General features: G+C 39.2%; 2 protein-coding genes and 1 pseudogene across 3 annotated transcripts; 2 read left to right on the top strand and 1 right to left on the bottom strand.

The window, feature by feature from the left end:
• Positions 1–371: 371 nt before the first annotated feature.
• LOC125199487 (protein AGENET DOMAIN (AGD)-CONTAINING P1-like) lies at positions 372–2834 on the bottom strand. 2 transcript variants are annotated; one of them, XM_048097475.1, is made up of 6 exons: positions 2788–2834; positions 1726–2208; positions 1169–1648; positions 621–1100; positions 507–526; positions 372–418 (listed from the first exon to the last, which is right to left on the bottom strand). In XM_048097475.1, the coding sequence occupies exons 1-5, from the start codon at positions 2830–2832 to the stop codon at positions 518–520; spliced, it is 1497 nt and encodes a 498-aa protein (XP_047953432.1). In that variant the 5' UTR covers positions 2833–2834; the 3' UTR covers positions 372–418; positions 507–517. The 2 variants fall into 2 exon arrangements, with proteins under 2 accessions (XP_047953432.1, XP_047953431.1); XM_048097474.1 differs by having other exon boundaries at positions 372–526.
• A 4238-nt stretch (positions 2835–7072) lies between these two features.
• On the top strand, positions 7073–10485 carry LOC125199477 (dicarboxylate transporter 1, chloroplastic-like). The gene is made up of 3 exons (XM_048097470.1): positions 7073–8299; positions 8988–9209; positions 9839–10485. The coding sequence occupies exons 1-3, from the start codon at positions 7196–7198 to the stop codon at positions 10199–10201; spliced, it is 1689 nt and encodes a 562-aa protein (XP_047953427.1). The 5' UTR covers positions 7073–7195; the 3' UTR covers positions 10202–10485.
• A 613-nt stretch (positions 10486–11098) lies between these two features.
• LOC125199473 lies at positions 11099–16028 on the top strand (annotated as a pseudogene).
• Positions 16029–16381: the final 353 nt, after the last annotated feature.

Raw genomic sequence — 16381 nt, 5'->3', positions numbered from 1 at the left:
ATTGTGAACGCCCTTAAAGGTCTAGCATATAATTTTAATGATCAAACAAAATAAAAATACACAAAAACTCCCAGGTTGAATTCCAGCTTCACTAAGTAAATGCCATCTTACCATATAAGCTCAACACTCACTATTCATCTCTGATGTTATATTCTTGACTTCGTTCAAGCAAACTACACGACCTAATCAAGCTTGTATACCTATAGAAAATAATGTACTACTATAGCAGTGATGATTTCATGCAAATGATTAATCAACACAAATTTACGACATCGAATTATAGCTCAGAAATGAGAATGCAAATTAATTAAATCCTTACTCCTTAGTATTTCAATTTGTGACACATTTCTCATAGATTGCGAATAACTGAATAAGTTAAACCCGTAGCTAGGACCACATTAACACGAGGCAATGTCACCTGAGACAAATTAGTCAGCTTCGATTAGTTTCAACGCACCACGAATCAAGTTGTTAGATTCACCATGGGACAAGTTAGCTATCTTCACCTTGAGTGCGACTAAGAGCCCTGGGATGGGGAAAAAATGCTTTTAGGTGATCAAGTTTGGAAATATTAGAATGAAAATCATATTATAAAAAAGGTAGTGGAAAAGCATATATACCCTTATAGCCAAAACCCACTGCCCTTGTATCCAATCTTGATGAGGTCTCAACTCAAAATGCTGAAACTCCATCATCTCATTTGTCGCGTTGAAATAGACAGTGTAATTTCTGCTCGGAGAGGCTTTCTGGACTCGACCAACACGCCACCCATTGTTATGCCAAGCATCAACTCTGTCAAATGGCTTATAGGAATCTCTTCTTTGGATGACCGAAGGGGAAGGCCTTATGCACGGGCCGAAAGCTTTTTGGTGCAGTTGTGTTCCGTATTCGTTAATTAAGGTTTGGTATTGAACTAGATAGTTTCTTATGCCTAGTGATTTCAGAATAATAGCAGGGTACCAAATGCCCTCGTTTTTGTCGCCATGATCACCTTTTATCTCTGCCTTCATCCCATTCACAATGAATGGTTCTACTCCCATTCTGTCGTGCTCTCCAAATTTTATAACTTGTCTGTTGTTGACTCGCAACTCCGCTTTTTTCTGCATTCAAAGGATCGTACATAAGAAGATGGAAATGGAAATACAGAACAAGTATTTCAAAATCATACCATCATTGCAGCAGTCCATTTGCCACCAATCCAATCTTGATGAGACCTTAAATCAGAGTGATTAAAAAAGATTTCCTCGTTCGTTGTCCAGAAATACACACCATATCTTCGATCATCAAGAACTTTAGAGACGAGGCCAACCCACCACCCATCATTATACCACGCGTCAACTTCTTCCAGCAACATGTAACAGTCAATCCTCATGATTTCAGGGGCGCAAGGCCTGATATATGAAGCAAGCGCCTCTTCTCGAAGCAGTGCAGATTCATCGTCTGTTTTCAACGTCTGGTACTCAACCAAAAATTCACCGGAGGCTAACGAGCAAACTATCTCAGCAGTGAACCAAGAGCCGTGATAGCCTTCTTCATCACTTCTCACCTCCACCATCATCCCCTCCCTGAAGATTGGCTCTGCAGTTTGCCTATTTTTAATCTTCAACTTCTTGTTGTTGGGCTTAACGTTCAATTCAGTCTTCTCTACCTGCAACACTAATGATGATGAAGAAGAAAAACAAAACATTATCATCACCAGACTGCAAGAGAGCAAGATGTACTCACCTTAAGATCTGAAAACCATTTACCATCGATCCATTCTTGATGAGGCCTCAGTTTACGATGCTCCAATATCAGATCTTCATTTGTGCACAAGTGAACCATGTACGAACCGCCATTCAGGACTTCAACAATGTAACCCTCCCACCAGCCACTCTTAGACCAAGCATCAACACGTTCCAGAGACTCAAAAGGCTTAACACGCCTTATAACAGGTGGGGTGCACCTGATGCAAGAAGCATGCACTTCTTCTCTCAAATATTCAGTCTGGTCACCAGTTCTTAAAGTTCTATACTCCACCAAATACTTCTCGTCTTCCAATGGTTTAACAATAACAGCAATGAACCAAGAACCTTCGAAGCCTTTCTCATACCTCTTGACCTCCACTAGCATCCCCTCACTGAATCTCATTTGCTGTGGTTTCTTCTTGCACTTTATCTTGAGCTTCAAACCATTTGATTTTGCCTGTGATTCAGATGACGACTTGCTCTGCATACATACAACTTACAAAAATAAGCACTAACAGATTGCAATCAGCATCACAAGAAAAGTACATTTTGCTGTTAAACATCAGCAGCAGCTGTGATTGTGAACACTTTGATGAACCCAATTTTTAGATGATGAAAAAATCTCCACCAGCTACGAATGATTAACCTAATCACAACTAATGTAATGTTTCGTCTTACAGATTATTTCTTCTGCTCCTACAAAAAAAAAACGAAATAATGCAGAAAAGGGAAAACCAAAAGGGGGAAACCTGAAAAAGAATTCACATGTTTATTGATCAACTCAAAAAAAATTTTTCCCCTATTAGATACACTGCAATTTTACAAACTTTGATGAGCCTCTTTCTTATATAACCACGCGATAGTTTAACATCAATGAAAACCTTTTTAAAAGTTTACATAAATCCAGCAACCACAAATTCCTTTTTTTTGTTTAAAATTTCAAACAATATGAAAAATTAAAATTGAAAATGAACAAGCGAATTGCTAACATGTCTATGCAAAATCCAGTAATCAGCCAGTTATATCCAATAGACACACAGACTAAAAAAATTCACAATACCTTCACTTGCATAACTTGCTGAAGCAGCAATGGCGGATTCCACATGCCATCACCCGCCCCAAACCGTTCTCACCTCCCACTGCCCACCGGGAACCCCTCGATCCGCCCCTCAAACACCACCGAGTAGGGAATTCTCCAAAATCTCCGCGATTTCCCTCTCCTCCACCCCTTCCCTTCTCCGAAAAAACGCCTCCACATTTCCCCCCAACCTTAAAGTCCCTTGGGATCTCCCCCGGCTGCGCCGGCCTCCTCGGCGGCGGCGACGCTGCGCCGCAGCGGCGACGGGGATCGTCGCTGTCCCGCCGTCTCGAGCTTGAGTGGCTCTGTCCCCCAGAAGGGATGAAGGTGGCCGGATGGGGTGACGGCGTCGTTGGGGCCCGGACTTCGATTCTGTCACCTTTGACGACGAATTGCGGGGTTTTTTTTGGGAGGTAGGTGCTGCATAGTGATAGGTGTGAGAGAAAAGGGGAAACCTAGAGAGAGAAGGTTGATGGGATTGGTGCGAAATGGCAATGGCGGGAGGAAAATGACCTTTTGTTTGCCTTCAAGTTTCAAATCTGCAATTTTGGTTTTTCGGCAAATAGAGGTTGGGACGATGAAGTAATTAATCTGAGAATTAAATGACAAATTAGGTTTTGTAGAGAAATTTGTATTATAATTTCTTTTTTGATTTGATTATTTTGGATTTTTAGGTGTCATTTCCTATATCGAGTAATAATAGATTATAGAGATATGTTCTTCATCTAGTTCCACAGACTTTGCCTTATGATCCTTAAAATAGCCTTAATGATTAATTGAAATGGGTGATTATAGAATTTGATTTATAGTTCCAATATTGCTTGACATGCAAGCTTGATAATTCTTTAATGCTCATAAGAAGAGTACTATAGTACTATTGCCCATGATTGGTAATGCTATGATTCTGTACATACCCATGTTTTTAATTCCATATTTAAATACTAAAAGAATCATTGGCTTTCAAGACTAACTTGATGTGATCACATTTTGAGGGGAAAAGTTTACTTCATTATAAATACTATTACTACTGTATAGTGTATAGTTCGTTCTTCAAAGTCCAAATTTTGTGAAATAAAAAGAGAATGGAGTGAAAAAAAAGGAAAATGGAGTTCAGGCATTGAACGATCCAGGGCGCCGGGGCAGAGACCCGGTGGTGGAGGATGGTCGCTGCAGGGGGTTTACCGAGATGGTGCATAGATGAGATCATTGAAAGATCTTCAGGCCGCTGGAGTAAGGAACGAACAAAAAGCATTGCTGCTCCAGCACGAACAAAACATCGCTGCTCCAGATTAGTAATGTGAAGATTGACAATATCAAGGACACGAACTTTACTCGGGATGTGCTCATGTTCTCTTGCAGGCTGCAGCTCAAGTAAGCCATGTCAAGATGTGTAGATTGGGAACGTTGTTATCCGGTTTTCCGAAGATCCTGCTCTCGGAGGAGCCACCACCAAGTGCCAGAACGTCAAGTACGTTGCAATCGGCAAACAGAATCCACCTCTGTGCCAAGACCAGCCCCCTAAACCTCTACCCAAGTAAATTCGGCATTTTCCCTATTCTATTGAATTTGTTTATGTCGATATTTTTATATAGCTAGATTTTAATTTTCACAATTGTGTGTTTTTAATTAATTCGTTACATTATTAGTATGTAATTTACATTATTAGTATGTAATGGAGCGATGAGAGAGCATGTGAGTATATTATTAATCTTCTCGCGCATTGATTATAACATTTCTTAACAATTGGAGTGGAGTGGAGTGTACATTTTTATTTCTTCATTCTTTCCCATCTGTATATATCTATCTGTATCAAACTAGTTCGAGTGTTTTATTTGTTTCGTGCTTACGTGTACCGTGCGAGTTCTTTTAGCAAGGTTCATCTAATTTATCACCTCTTTTCACATATAGTACAAATGATGTCATATCGCATTCTCTTGAATACAGGATGTGATACTGTACAACATGTATTAAAAATTTGACAAATAACGCCGAGTTTGTTTGTTGATTAAGAAACTTAAATAAACAATAAATGGGTCAAATTGAAAAAATAAGGCCAGGTGTGAGTGACTAAATAAAAATATCCTAGAATAGAGAGTATGACGATGTACAAATAACAATATCAAAATTACATGCAATGTGTCCTCGGTGTGACGTCGCATGACTAAATATCCTGGTTCTAATCTTTTCAAAAATGAAATCCTAATTATGCTTGGCAATAAGGTCTAAGCCATGAATTCTATACAAGGTATTTTAAGAATATATGGAGTATAAAAATATTTTAAGAATTTTAAAAGAGCATGCATAAAGGTATTCTAAAAAAATTCATAAAATAATAATCAAAATAGAATAAATGTTTTTGAGACAGGGCATTGCCTCTTGTGGAGCTGTCCCTGCTTGGCAACAATTACGTGGTGATGTAGTTTAACAACCATCTCCTCTTGATCACAACATACCATGTAATTGCTTCCAATATAGCAGCGCAAGCACCAAGATTACTAACACCCAAATATATGCATTTTCCCATTTTTTTGCAGGCTCGAGATTCGAGAATGTCTAATCCTTTGAAAACATTATTGATGATGCTAAAGAGCAAGGATGATCACCGTGTATCCCACACTTTGGTGGTATACATTCCAGTAAAATCGGTATTTGTGCTCAGCACTAGCGGACACACATAGGCATGAGGGAGGGCTTAAGCCCTTTCCAATATTTTTTTTGACTTTTCTAGTTGTCTAATATTATAATTTTGTTAGTAATTTGTGTGAATTAACGTACAAAAGCCCCTACCAAAATAAAAAGTATAAGGAAATTATTATCTCATACAAAATTTGAATATGTAGCCCATATCCTGACAAATTTCTGTGTCTGCCATTTGTGGTCAGGCTTCGGCTTCACAAGAAACACCAAAACCCACACAAAATATTGTAACTTGTAAGTATATCTTTTATGAAAATGACTAAATTTAGTACTCTTCTCTATTTTGTACTCCTAAAATTATAAAATTTATCCCCAGCTTTTTAGCCAACTTTTAGCCAACTGCTCCAATGGTTTCTCCCTTATTTCTCCCTTATTTCTCCCTAACTCAACATTTCATTTTTACAAATTTAGCCGTTAAAAATAAAAAAACGTCGAATTATCGCCGAATCGCGCCCACAGTGGGCGGCGATGATTCGGCGATTTTTCGGCGATGAATCGCCGGATGGCGTTAAATCGGGAGAAAAATCGCCGATTTTTCGCCGAATTCCTTTCATTGGTCGGTCGAAAACTTCGGCTTCACAAGAAACACCAAAACCCACACAAAATATTGTAACTTGTAAGTATATCTTTTATGAAAATGACTAAATTTAGTACTCTTCTCTATTTTGTACTCCTAAAATTTTGAACTGTGAATATAAAGTCGCTGAAGTGTTCCAAGGACAAAGAGAGTGATGCCTATGTCTCTGTGAACAGTCTTCTCGACTCCGGGGGAGTCATTTCCGAGTTTGATTGTGGACATCTGGCAGCTGACGTGGATGTAGAACCACACCGGATTGGCTGATCTCAACACCTTCAAATATCTAGCAGCCATTGCTCCCATTGGCATCAAAACATCCCAACTCACATGATTCAACACCCAATAAACCTGCAAAACACATAATCATTCATTTACGCTGTGGTGGCGAAATCAACGTTTCCTACAGACCTAACGTTGTCTCGGCTGAGGGGAGACGGGAAGACTGTTGCAGTTTCCGTAGCGTCTGCTGTTGGAGAATGCGAAGGTGGAGCAGTTTTGAGCGTTGGATGCAGTGGCCAAGATGAAGAGGAAGACAGCGAAGAAGTTTTTGGGGACAACTGCCCATTATGAATTATGATGATGATGCTCAACTCCCCTTCTCTGTTTCTAGTAGTATATATTAAGACTGAGTGATGGTAATTATTTAGAAAGTGGAGATGCAAGGAATCTGAATGTGAGAAAAGTAGGGGGAAGGCCTTGGATTGTCTTCAGTTTTGACTGCTTCCACTGTTTGAATTCTGATTACTGATGAGAAGGAGAAATTTAAATACTACTAGTACTACTCGATTTCTCTTTAAGGCATTCACCACCCCTCTCTAGAAGCCCAATTCCAAAATAAAAAAAGTCAGGTGTATTAAAGTATCTATATGTTGTAATAAAAATTTGATAATTATTTTAAATAGGTATCTAATGTTTTGTTTTTTTTGGTAAAGAGTATCTATTGTTTTTAAAAGCGTTTAAAAGTAAAGTTCTGGAATAGGGCGGAGTTGGCAAAATGTAGTTGACGGAGATTCCAATGCTTCTAAAACCTGAAATCCCCCATCCTTCTCTCCCTCTTTCTCACTCGCAGTCGCAGTTGGAGGGACTCACTCACTCTCTCACCTCCCTCCCTCAACAATGGCGTCTCTACCCCTCTCCTCCTCCTTCAACCTCCGCCTCCGCCCCCGCCCCCTCTCCCTCTCCTCCCCCTCTTCCAAATCCCTCCGCCTCAATCCAACAATTCCATCTTCCATCAAATCCCGCATTTCCCCCAATTCTCTAGGTCAAAATCGAATCCAATCAGTCCACCATAGATCACCCCTCTCACTCTCTCTCCCCGCCCCAAAACGCCCGCTTCTAGCAGCCGCATCTGCTTCCGCCGCCCCTCCCGCCCCGCTCGCGCCCCAGCCATGGCAGGGGGCTTCCATCAAGCCGCTCGCCGCCTCCATCGCGACAGGCGTGATTCTGTGGTTCCTCCCGGCCCCCAACGGCGTCTCCCGCATCGCGTGGCAGCTGCTCTCCATTTTCCTCGCCACAATCGTCGGAATCATCACCCAGCCCCTGCCGCTGGGCGCCGTCGCACTCATGGGACTCGGCGCGTGCGTTCTCACTAAGACGCTGACCTTCGCCGCCGCGTTCTCGGCTTTCGGCGATCCGATCCCGTGGCTTATCGCGCTCGCGTTCTTCTTCGCGCGAGGGTTTATCAAAACTGGATTGGGGAACAGAATTGCGTACCAGTTTGTTTCCCTATTTGGAAGCTCGTCGCTAGGGTTAGGGTACAGCTTGGTATTCAGTGAAGCGCTTTTGGCGCCGGCGATTCCATCTGTCTCCGCCAGAGCGGGCGGCATTTTCTTGCCGTTGGTGAAATCGCTCTGTGTCGCGTGTGGTAGCAATGTAGGCGATGGAACGGAGAGGAAATTGGGGTCTTGGTTGATGCTCACATGCTTTCAGACATCTGTGATTTCGTCGTCTATGTTTCTGACAGCGATGGCTGCGAATCCGTTGGCTGCTAACCTTACTGCAACCACGATAAATATGCAGATTGGATGGATGGATTGGGCCAAGGCTGCAATCGTGCCGGGGTTGGTGTCGTTGATCGTTGTTCCGTTTCTGCTGTATTTAATCTATCCGCCCACGGTGAAGAGCAGCCCCGATGCTCCTAAACTTGCAAGGGAGAATCTGGCGAAGATGGGGCCGATGTCCAAGAACGAGATCATCATGGCTGGAACTCTGCTTCTCACGGTATAGACTTACAAAATTTGAGTTTTTTTGCTTCATTTAGCTCTGCAGATCATCGTGATTGTTCGATATGCTTCTATTTTCAGATGTGATTTTTATAATCAATACTAGGAGTTCTACGATCCTACCCTTTTAGCGGGATATGCATCGAACAAAATTAGATCAAGTGATGTAAATTATCTAGGGTCGTAGGATATCCCAAAGTTTGAATCCATTTTATTAAACAAGAAATTAGCCTATATTGTTTTTATCAATCTAGGTTGATCCTCAAAGTTAAACAGCCCCTCATAGAGTAATGATTGGGATTATTGGATGGCTTGTCGTACTAGTATATGTTTTAATTGCTTCCACATCGAGAGATTTTCAGTGGTATTCATTTGCACTGTTGATCTCTCACTATGCGTTAGATGTTGAGACAATGTTTTGATGCTGGAAAGTAGTAGTAGTAGTTATTCTTTGCAACTTGGGTGAAACACACAGGGTCGAACACTTGTACAACTTATATTTGGCTAAGGAGGGATTTTTTTGGGTAAACCAATGTTTAGCTGATTTGGTAACCAATTTGTTGGGATTAATTAATCCCTGCATTGTTGCCGTAGGTCTCATAATCATGAATTTAAATAATTTGTTGCTTATTCATTGTTCCTATGCAAAGTAATTTGTGCTGATAGTTGAAAATTTTAAATATCAGGTGGGACTCTGGATTTTTGGTAGTGTCCTGAATGTGGATGCAGTAACTGCTGCAATTCTTGGGTTATCTGTCCTCCTGATAACTGGGGTTGTCACATGGAAGGAATGCCTAGCTGAATCAGTTGCATGGGATACACTGACATGGTTTGCTGCGCTTATTGCAATGGCTGGGTACCTAAACAAATACGGTCTTATCTCCTGGTTCAGCCAAACTGTTGTCAAGGTTCGTTTACCTCTATATTCCAAGCCTACTGACAGGAAATGAGTACATATAAAATTTGTTTGATTTGGTCATGTACAATCCGTGTTCATAATTTTGGCCCCACTCCCCAGCCCCGTGCATCATACTAATTCATTGTTGGCCATCAATATGGAAGACTTATTCTCATCTGGTAGTATGCTCTCAATTTGGCAGTGTAGATGCAACTTATTTTGTTCATCAATCGCAGTTATGTTGGTTAACAGTAAAATAGTCCGGGAAGAAAAGAGTTTTCTAGATTCGTTCACTGGCTAGTTGGAATTACTTTACCATCATTTTCTTCTCTTATCTATTTGAGATGTCTCCTTTATGACAATAATACTGGTTCTTCACTCTCTAATGGAATGGCATTGGTATAACATAAGCCTTACAAAATTGTCCAAACAAGGATTTTGGTCTATTCATTGTTCAATACTTCAGAAGCTTTAACGCCTTAGAACAAGATATCATTGGTTATCACATCTGTATCTGCTTATTATAATTCAAAATCTCAGCTCTATTTGTGTGTGTATTTGGTCTTTTGTTCCTCTTCATTTCCATTACTTACTTAAATAGCTGAAGCACTGAATAATTCTATTTTCTTGTCTATGCAGTTTGTTGGTGGATTGGGTCTTTCCTGGCAGCTATCTTTTGGCATTCTTGTCCTACTATACTTCTATTCCCATTATTTCTTTGCGAGCGGGGCTGCTCATATTGGTGCCATGTTTACAGCATTCTTGTCAGTAGCCAGTGCACTGGGTACTCCACCCTATCTCGGTGCTGTCGTGCTCTCCTTTCTTTCCAATCTTATGGGAGGCATTACTCACTATGGGATAGGATCAGCACCTGTGTTTTATGGTGCTGGTTACGTCCCACTCGCCAAATGGTGGGGCTACGGCTTCTTTATCTCGATCGTCAATCTTGTGATTTGGCTCGGAGTTGGAGGGATATGGTGGAAGGCCATCGGCTTGTGGTAGAAGCATGGACGAGTTCCTATCTGTTTTTGTGCATCATATTCACATAAATAACTCTTTGAGTTTTGAGATTTCGATACTCTTTTTAACGGAATGAGGATTTTACAAGTTTTGGTGGGGGAGAAGGCATAATTAGCCTTACAATTGTGTATTATCATTATCTTTTTCATAAGAGCTCAAGGGTTTGAGACAGCATTTGTTGATTAGTTAGGTTTAGAATCATGAGCAAGAAAGCAAGTTATGTACTATTATTGATGGTGAAATTGAACCGATTTTAGCTTTTCTTACTTATGAACCCATGGAAATAAATTTCACCACTCTTCCACATGTGGACAAGGAGATGCAAAAATTTCACAATTCAACAAAAATAAAATAGGTGAAAAAAAGTAATGTAATATAAGTTCTATTTTTATTTAGTTTTATTTAGAATAAAATGTGAGGAAAATAAAATAATAATAATGCGGGGTTTATCATTTATAATAAAAATGAATTGAGATTTTTGACGGTGGACAAATCAAAATAAAAAAAATGAGACTCCTTCCTAACCGTGATGTTCCAAATAAAAATTGCGATATTATCTGATTAAGTAGTAGTATAATAAAATGGTGATCTTTATTTCAAAGAAATCGTTCTCGGCCCAAATCAAGTCCTCTAACCCAATAAAATATTGGGATCAGTTTGACCCGGCCCAAAATCAACTCGGGTTGGCCGACCATAACCGCTCAAACAATGATTCTTCTCCTCCACCTAATTAAATAGGCTAGGCATATTATAACTACTTTTGAATAAATTACTGTGCTTATATTATTCTTAAGTTTTACCATAGTAACCCATTTTTCACTCTAAAATCAGATCTAATCTTTTTCACCTGCAATTTCTGTCGGTTCTCATTTCCCGGGCTATACATACACCAATTCTTCACCGCGTTGAGGTTTTTTGTAATGCTGCTGGATTCCAACTGAAAAAATGGTGATGTACGGACCACTGGCGCCTGGTCAGGTGAGTTGATCGGTTGATTTTGTTTATAAGTAAGCAAATGCGATGGATCTAAGCAGATTGCAGCTTATTTTAGATGCGATTGTTGTTTGAAGTTAGTTGCTGGAGTAGATTAGCACTGTTTGAGTAGCATTTTAGGAGTAATTGATGTGTTTTTGCTCATTTTTTTATGAAGATGTGTGGCGAGCTGGAAAATTGAGTGCGATTGTGAACTTGTTTTTGTTTGATTGTGTGTTTTGTTTCTGGTATTTTGTAGCTCGATCTTCGATGATTGGATGAGTTAGCGATTGTTGTTTGAAGTTAGTTTTGGAGTAGAGTAGTAGTGTTTGAGCAGCATTTTAGGAGTAATTGATGTGTTTTTGCTCATTTTTTGATGAAGATGTGTGCAGCGAGCTGGAAAATTGTGTGCGAATGCGAACTTATTTTTTCGGTTGATTTATGTGTTGTGTTTTGGTTATTTATGTAGCTCGATCTTCGGTGATTGGATGAGTTAGTTTCTGTGTTTGGATGTGATGTGAGCTTGATGATATTGTGAATATGCAGGTATCGTTTTTCCTTGGAATTGTACCAATATTTGCTGCTTGGTTGTACTCAGAATATTTGGATTACAGAAAGAATTCATTGTCTGCATCTGCGAAGCTGTAAGTTTAAGGACTTTGTCGAGTTGCACATCTTTTTTGTGGTGTTTAAAGTTTTCGATAGAATGGAGTACTGGAACATTATGTGAAAATAGTATTATGGATGTTTCTAAGAATTTTGGTAGTTACGTTACTGAATTATGGATCAGCAATGAAATACTGTGTGAATACAGAAGGAAAATGCTGTGACTGATTCCTGCATGATCTCAAAGCATAGGGGAATTCGAAATCACTGTTCCTTTCTTTATAATGATGATTTAAAATGTTCTACAACTCCCCTATATGTTGTCTCTGATACTGAATTCCTCTAAATTCCAGTGGAAGGGATTCTGATGTCAGTTTGGTTGAGTTGGCTGGGGCAGTTAAAGACGATGATAGAGCTGTTCTTCTGGAAGGAGGAGGCCTTCAGTCGGTCTCTCATGGAGTGCGGAATTGCCTCGTAACATCTCAATTGATAAGGTTTGTGAGATATGATCTGAACTTACTCTGATGGTATGCCATGGTATGCCACCTTATGCAATTGACTTCATTATATTTCAGGTTTCTTACGTTGGATGAGTCATTCTTGCTGGAGAATCGGTTGACTTTAAGAGCCATGTATGTGTATAGTTTTAAGTTCTTAGCTTTATAATCCAGATTTGGAATGAGTTGGATTTAGTTTCTTTTGTTTATTCCTATGATTTGGGAATATCTTATGCATGTCAGAGTTTGGTGCCCTTTAATCTACTATTACATATGTGACCGAACGGATCTCCTTGGAGAATCAAAAAAGGTGTGATTGGATTTCTCCTTACCGCGCAATTGGTGTATGCATTTCTTATACAATTTTAGTGTGAGAAGTGAGAACCAATCGGTTTGTTAGTAGTACTCTAGCCATCAAAACTTCTTTTGCCACCTTTGCTCCACGAAGAGGATTAACAAAGCAAAATGGGAACTTGAAGTAAAAAAGAGTGAGCTTGAATGATAGAGATAGGAGATCTAAAGTGGCTGGGTGCAGAATATTATTAATTATTGTATTGTTCTTTAGTAGCATTAATTATTGTAAGGAATCTAGTTGTTTTATTTGTTAGAAACAGCTTTTATCTATTAGAGTTAGAGTTGGATTAGGAGTCTTCTGTATAGGAGTCAGTGGCCATTAGTTATTATATGTAGCTCTTCAGTGGAAGAGTAACATGTCTTGGGTGTTGGTTTAGGGACAGTTTTACCATAGGCCTAAATTGAGAATTTCTCTGCTCTTTTTATTCAGTTTATATTCAATTTATTTTCTGTCCATTTTTTTCTGTTTCGATTATTTTCTGTTCCTTTTTCTAGCACCCACTGTCTTCTCTATCATTGATATATAGCCAAAACCCAACATCTATGTGTTTTTCTGGCAGTTCTGCATAGGATTAATAAATTTGTATGTAATGGATTACTGAGCCAACCTAGTTTAGGTCTTACAAAGGACATGCAATCATATTCAAAATACTCCTCACGAGAATCACAAACGTGATAAATATGACATCTTGCTGATGCAGGGAAGTAATAATCCTCTTCTTTTGCCATTCTTCCATTTCACAGGGCACTGCTACGATTAATCACAAATATAGCAATTCAACATAATAAGAGAGGGCTTAACTTTCTTCTTTAGTTATGTTAAGCGATTCCAATCAAATCTGAGCTACTACCGCATATGTTTTAATTTATATTCTGCAGTACACTAACTCATTGAGAATGGTTGATCAATGGCTTTGCTGTAAGCTTATCTGACTAAATTTCATTTCTGATGGCAGAGTTATAACCGGATCTTTTCTTGTTCCTGTACTTCCTTCTCATCATTGTCTCGGCAGTTACTTCATTCAAGATACATAATGACAAGTCAGCATTCTCTGGAAAGTCAATGATGTATCTGAATAGACATCAAACTGAGGAGTGGAAAGGTTGGATGCAGGTAACTAACTGTTTAAAGAAATTATTTATGTTTCAACTTTCAATAAATAAAATAACATTTTAGTCTTTTTCGTCACCTTTAATTTTTGGTTTCTTTTATGACATTCTGCACTTACCTATGCTTTGAAATATACCTGAGCTGGAATGAATTGTCTTAGCTATCTTTCCCTCTGCTTACAGGTTTTATTTCTTATGTATCACTACTTGCTGCCACAGAAATCTACAATGCCATAAGAATCTTCATAGCTGCATATGTATGGATGACTGGATTTGGGAATTTCTCATATTATTACATCCGCAAGGATTTTAGCCTTGCAAGGTTTGCTCAGGTTGGATTCTTTTCTGATGCGTAATATCCCATGGCGTCATTCTAATCCCATTTCTAAAGGATTAATTTCGATATGCAGATGATGTGGCGGCTAAATTTCTTGGTATTTTTTTTCTGCATTGCGCTTAATAACAGCTATGTCTTATACTACATATGCCCCATGCACACTCTTTTCACATTGATGGTGTATGGAGCACTTGGAATATACAACAAGTATAATGAACGTGGAACTGTCATGGCTCTAAAAATATTAGCTTGCTTTTTAGTAGTCATCTTTATATGGGAAGTACCTGGGGTATTCGATCTGTTCTGGAGTCCCTTCACTTTTCTGCTAGGTAAAATTCTAACCTTTCACTCTCTGTGTCTCAAGTGTATGAATGTGTATCTCAATCTCAATACAAGAATGTGTCCTCTTTCAGGATACAGAGACCCAGCCTCGAAAGTCGAACATCCGGCTTTGCATGAATGGCATTTCCGTTCAGGCCTTGATCGCTACATTTGGATAATTGGAATGATATATGCATATTACCACCCAACAGTAAGTTCTGTGCTTGTTTATCTTCATATGCATTTCAGATAAATTTGCTTGTTTTTTCCGTCTCTCTGAAACTGCGTACACGTTGATCTCCTGTACTTCAAACTGTAAACCTTCTGGATGGATTTGCAGGTCGAGAGATGGTTGGAAAGATTGGAGGAAGCTGAAACAAAGCGCAGGATATTTATCAAGTCAATGATTGTGACAATATCCTTGACGGTATCCCTCAATCTCTCAGCTCGTTCTTAAGACTTGTGAAGTTCACATCTGAAATAATTGTTTTTCTATTTACAGATTGGATATCTTTGGTTTGAGTTCGTATACAAGCTTCCAAAGATTACATACAACAAGTACCATCCTTATACGTCATGGATTCCTATCACGTATGTGCATTTTCAGTCTCTTCATTGTCTAGACTAAATATGTAGCAAATACTATGGAAACCTATTATTAATCTGGATTTATCTGCATATTCTCTGCTCCCAGTGTTTACATATGCTTGCGGAATGTTACTCAGAGTTTCCGCTCCTACTCATTGACACTTTTTGCGTAAGAATCCATATCTTTGTTTGAGTAAAGGACATTAATATTTTTATCATTTTTTGTTCGTTGAGATGATTCAAACAGATATTTATTTGCCTTGATGAACAGATGGCTCGGCAAGATCACTTTGGAGACCTACATCTCGCAGTTTCACATATGGCTTAGGTACATAATTCAGTTTCTAAAATCATCACTCATTCACTCGTGGTATCATCTTTATCCTGTGATGTGCATATGTGACTATTGTTCTTGGATGAAATTCAAGACAAGAAAGTCTGTATATACAATAATGGGGGTGGGGTTCTGAACAAAGTAAATGTTCTCTCTGATTGAATGACATTTCGCTGTACATACTTGAGTCTCGGGAAGATGAATCTGAACTTCATCCAACTCAATATAGGTCCAGTGTGCCAGATGGTCAGCCGAAGCTGCTACTTTCATTGATTCCAGATTATCCGATGTTAAACTTCATGCTCACCACTGCAATTTATGTAGCGGTAAAGTCCCTTAGTCTCCCTTGTTTTATTTTCTTATTTCACCCAATCAAATAGACACAATCCCGATTTACCTTATTATCCCAAAATCCCAAAACTTGCAGGTATCCTACCGTCTTTTTGAGCTTACAAACACTCTGAAAACAACATTCATTCCATCCAAGGACGACAAGCGCCTTGGACACAACTTGGCTGCAGCTTTAGTGATTGGAGGCATCCTTACATCTTGGCTTTTGTATTAACAAAAGTTCCTCAAATGCTAGTAAGTTTGTTGTCTTACATTGTACCTGCATTAAGCACCTAATGGTTCACAGTTATCTGTATAAAATCTTCCAAGTCACGAACATAACATATTCAATCACAATCTGGAATACTTGAAAATCTCGATCATTGTTAATGTGTTGTTTCCTACTAAAAAATTGCAGGTGTGAAATTAGGATTACAGCAAACGAGAGAATCGATTGCTTGCGAAAAGCAGATTATTGATGCGCTTGAACGAACATCAAATTGAGTAATTGCTCAATATACAATTTTAGTGTATGGTATATGGGAGAGGTCTGGTAAAATTGTGTATAGAAAGGGCAGGGCTCTTAGCTATGAAAATCTACTACAAACTTGACCATTGTTGTTAATCATGTTCTGTTGCGAATCATGTTCGTGATTTCCACTCTGCTACTGTATTTGATGCCATTTTATTCACCATGAAATCCCATTTTTAAG

Source organism: Salvia hispanica, unplaced genomic scaffold (assembly GCF_023119035.1).
Source record: "Salvia hispanica cultivar TCC Black 2014 unplaced genomic scaffold, UniMelb_Shisp_WGS_1.0 HiC_scaffold_516, whole genome shotgun sequence".
Taxonomy (NCBI): domain Eukaryota; kingdom Viridiplantae; phylum Streptophyta; class Magnoliopsida; order Lamiales; family Lamiaceae; genus Salvia; species Salvia hispanica.
The sequence above is the reverse complement of the archived record's forward strand: the minus strand, read 5'-3'. Positions and strand labels throughout refer to the sequence as shown.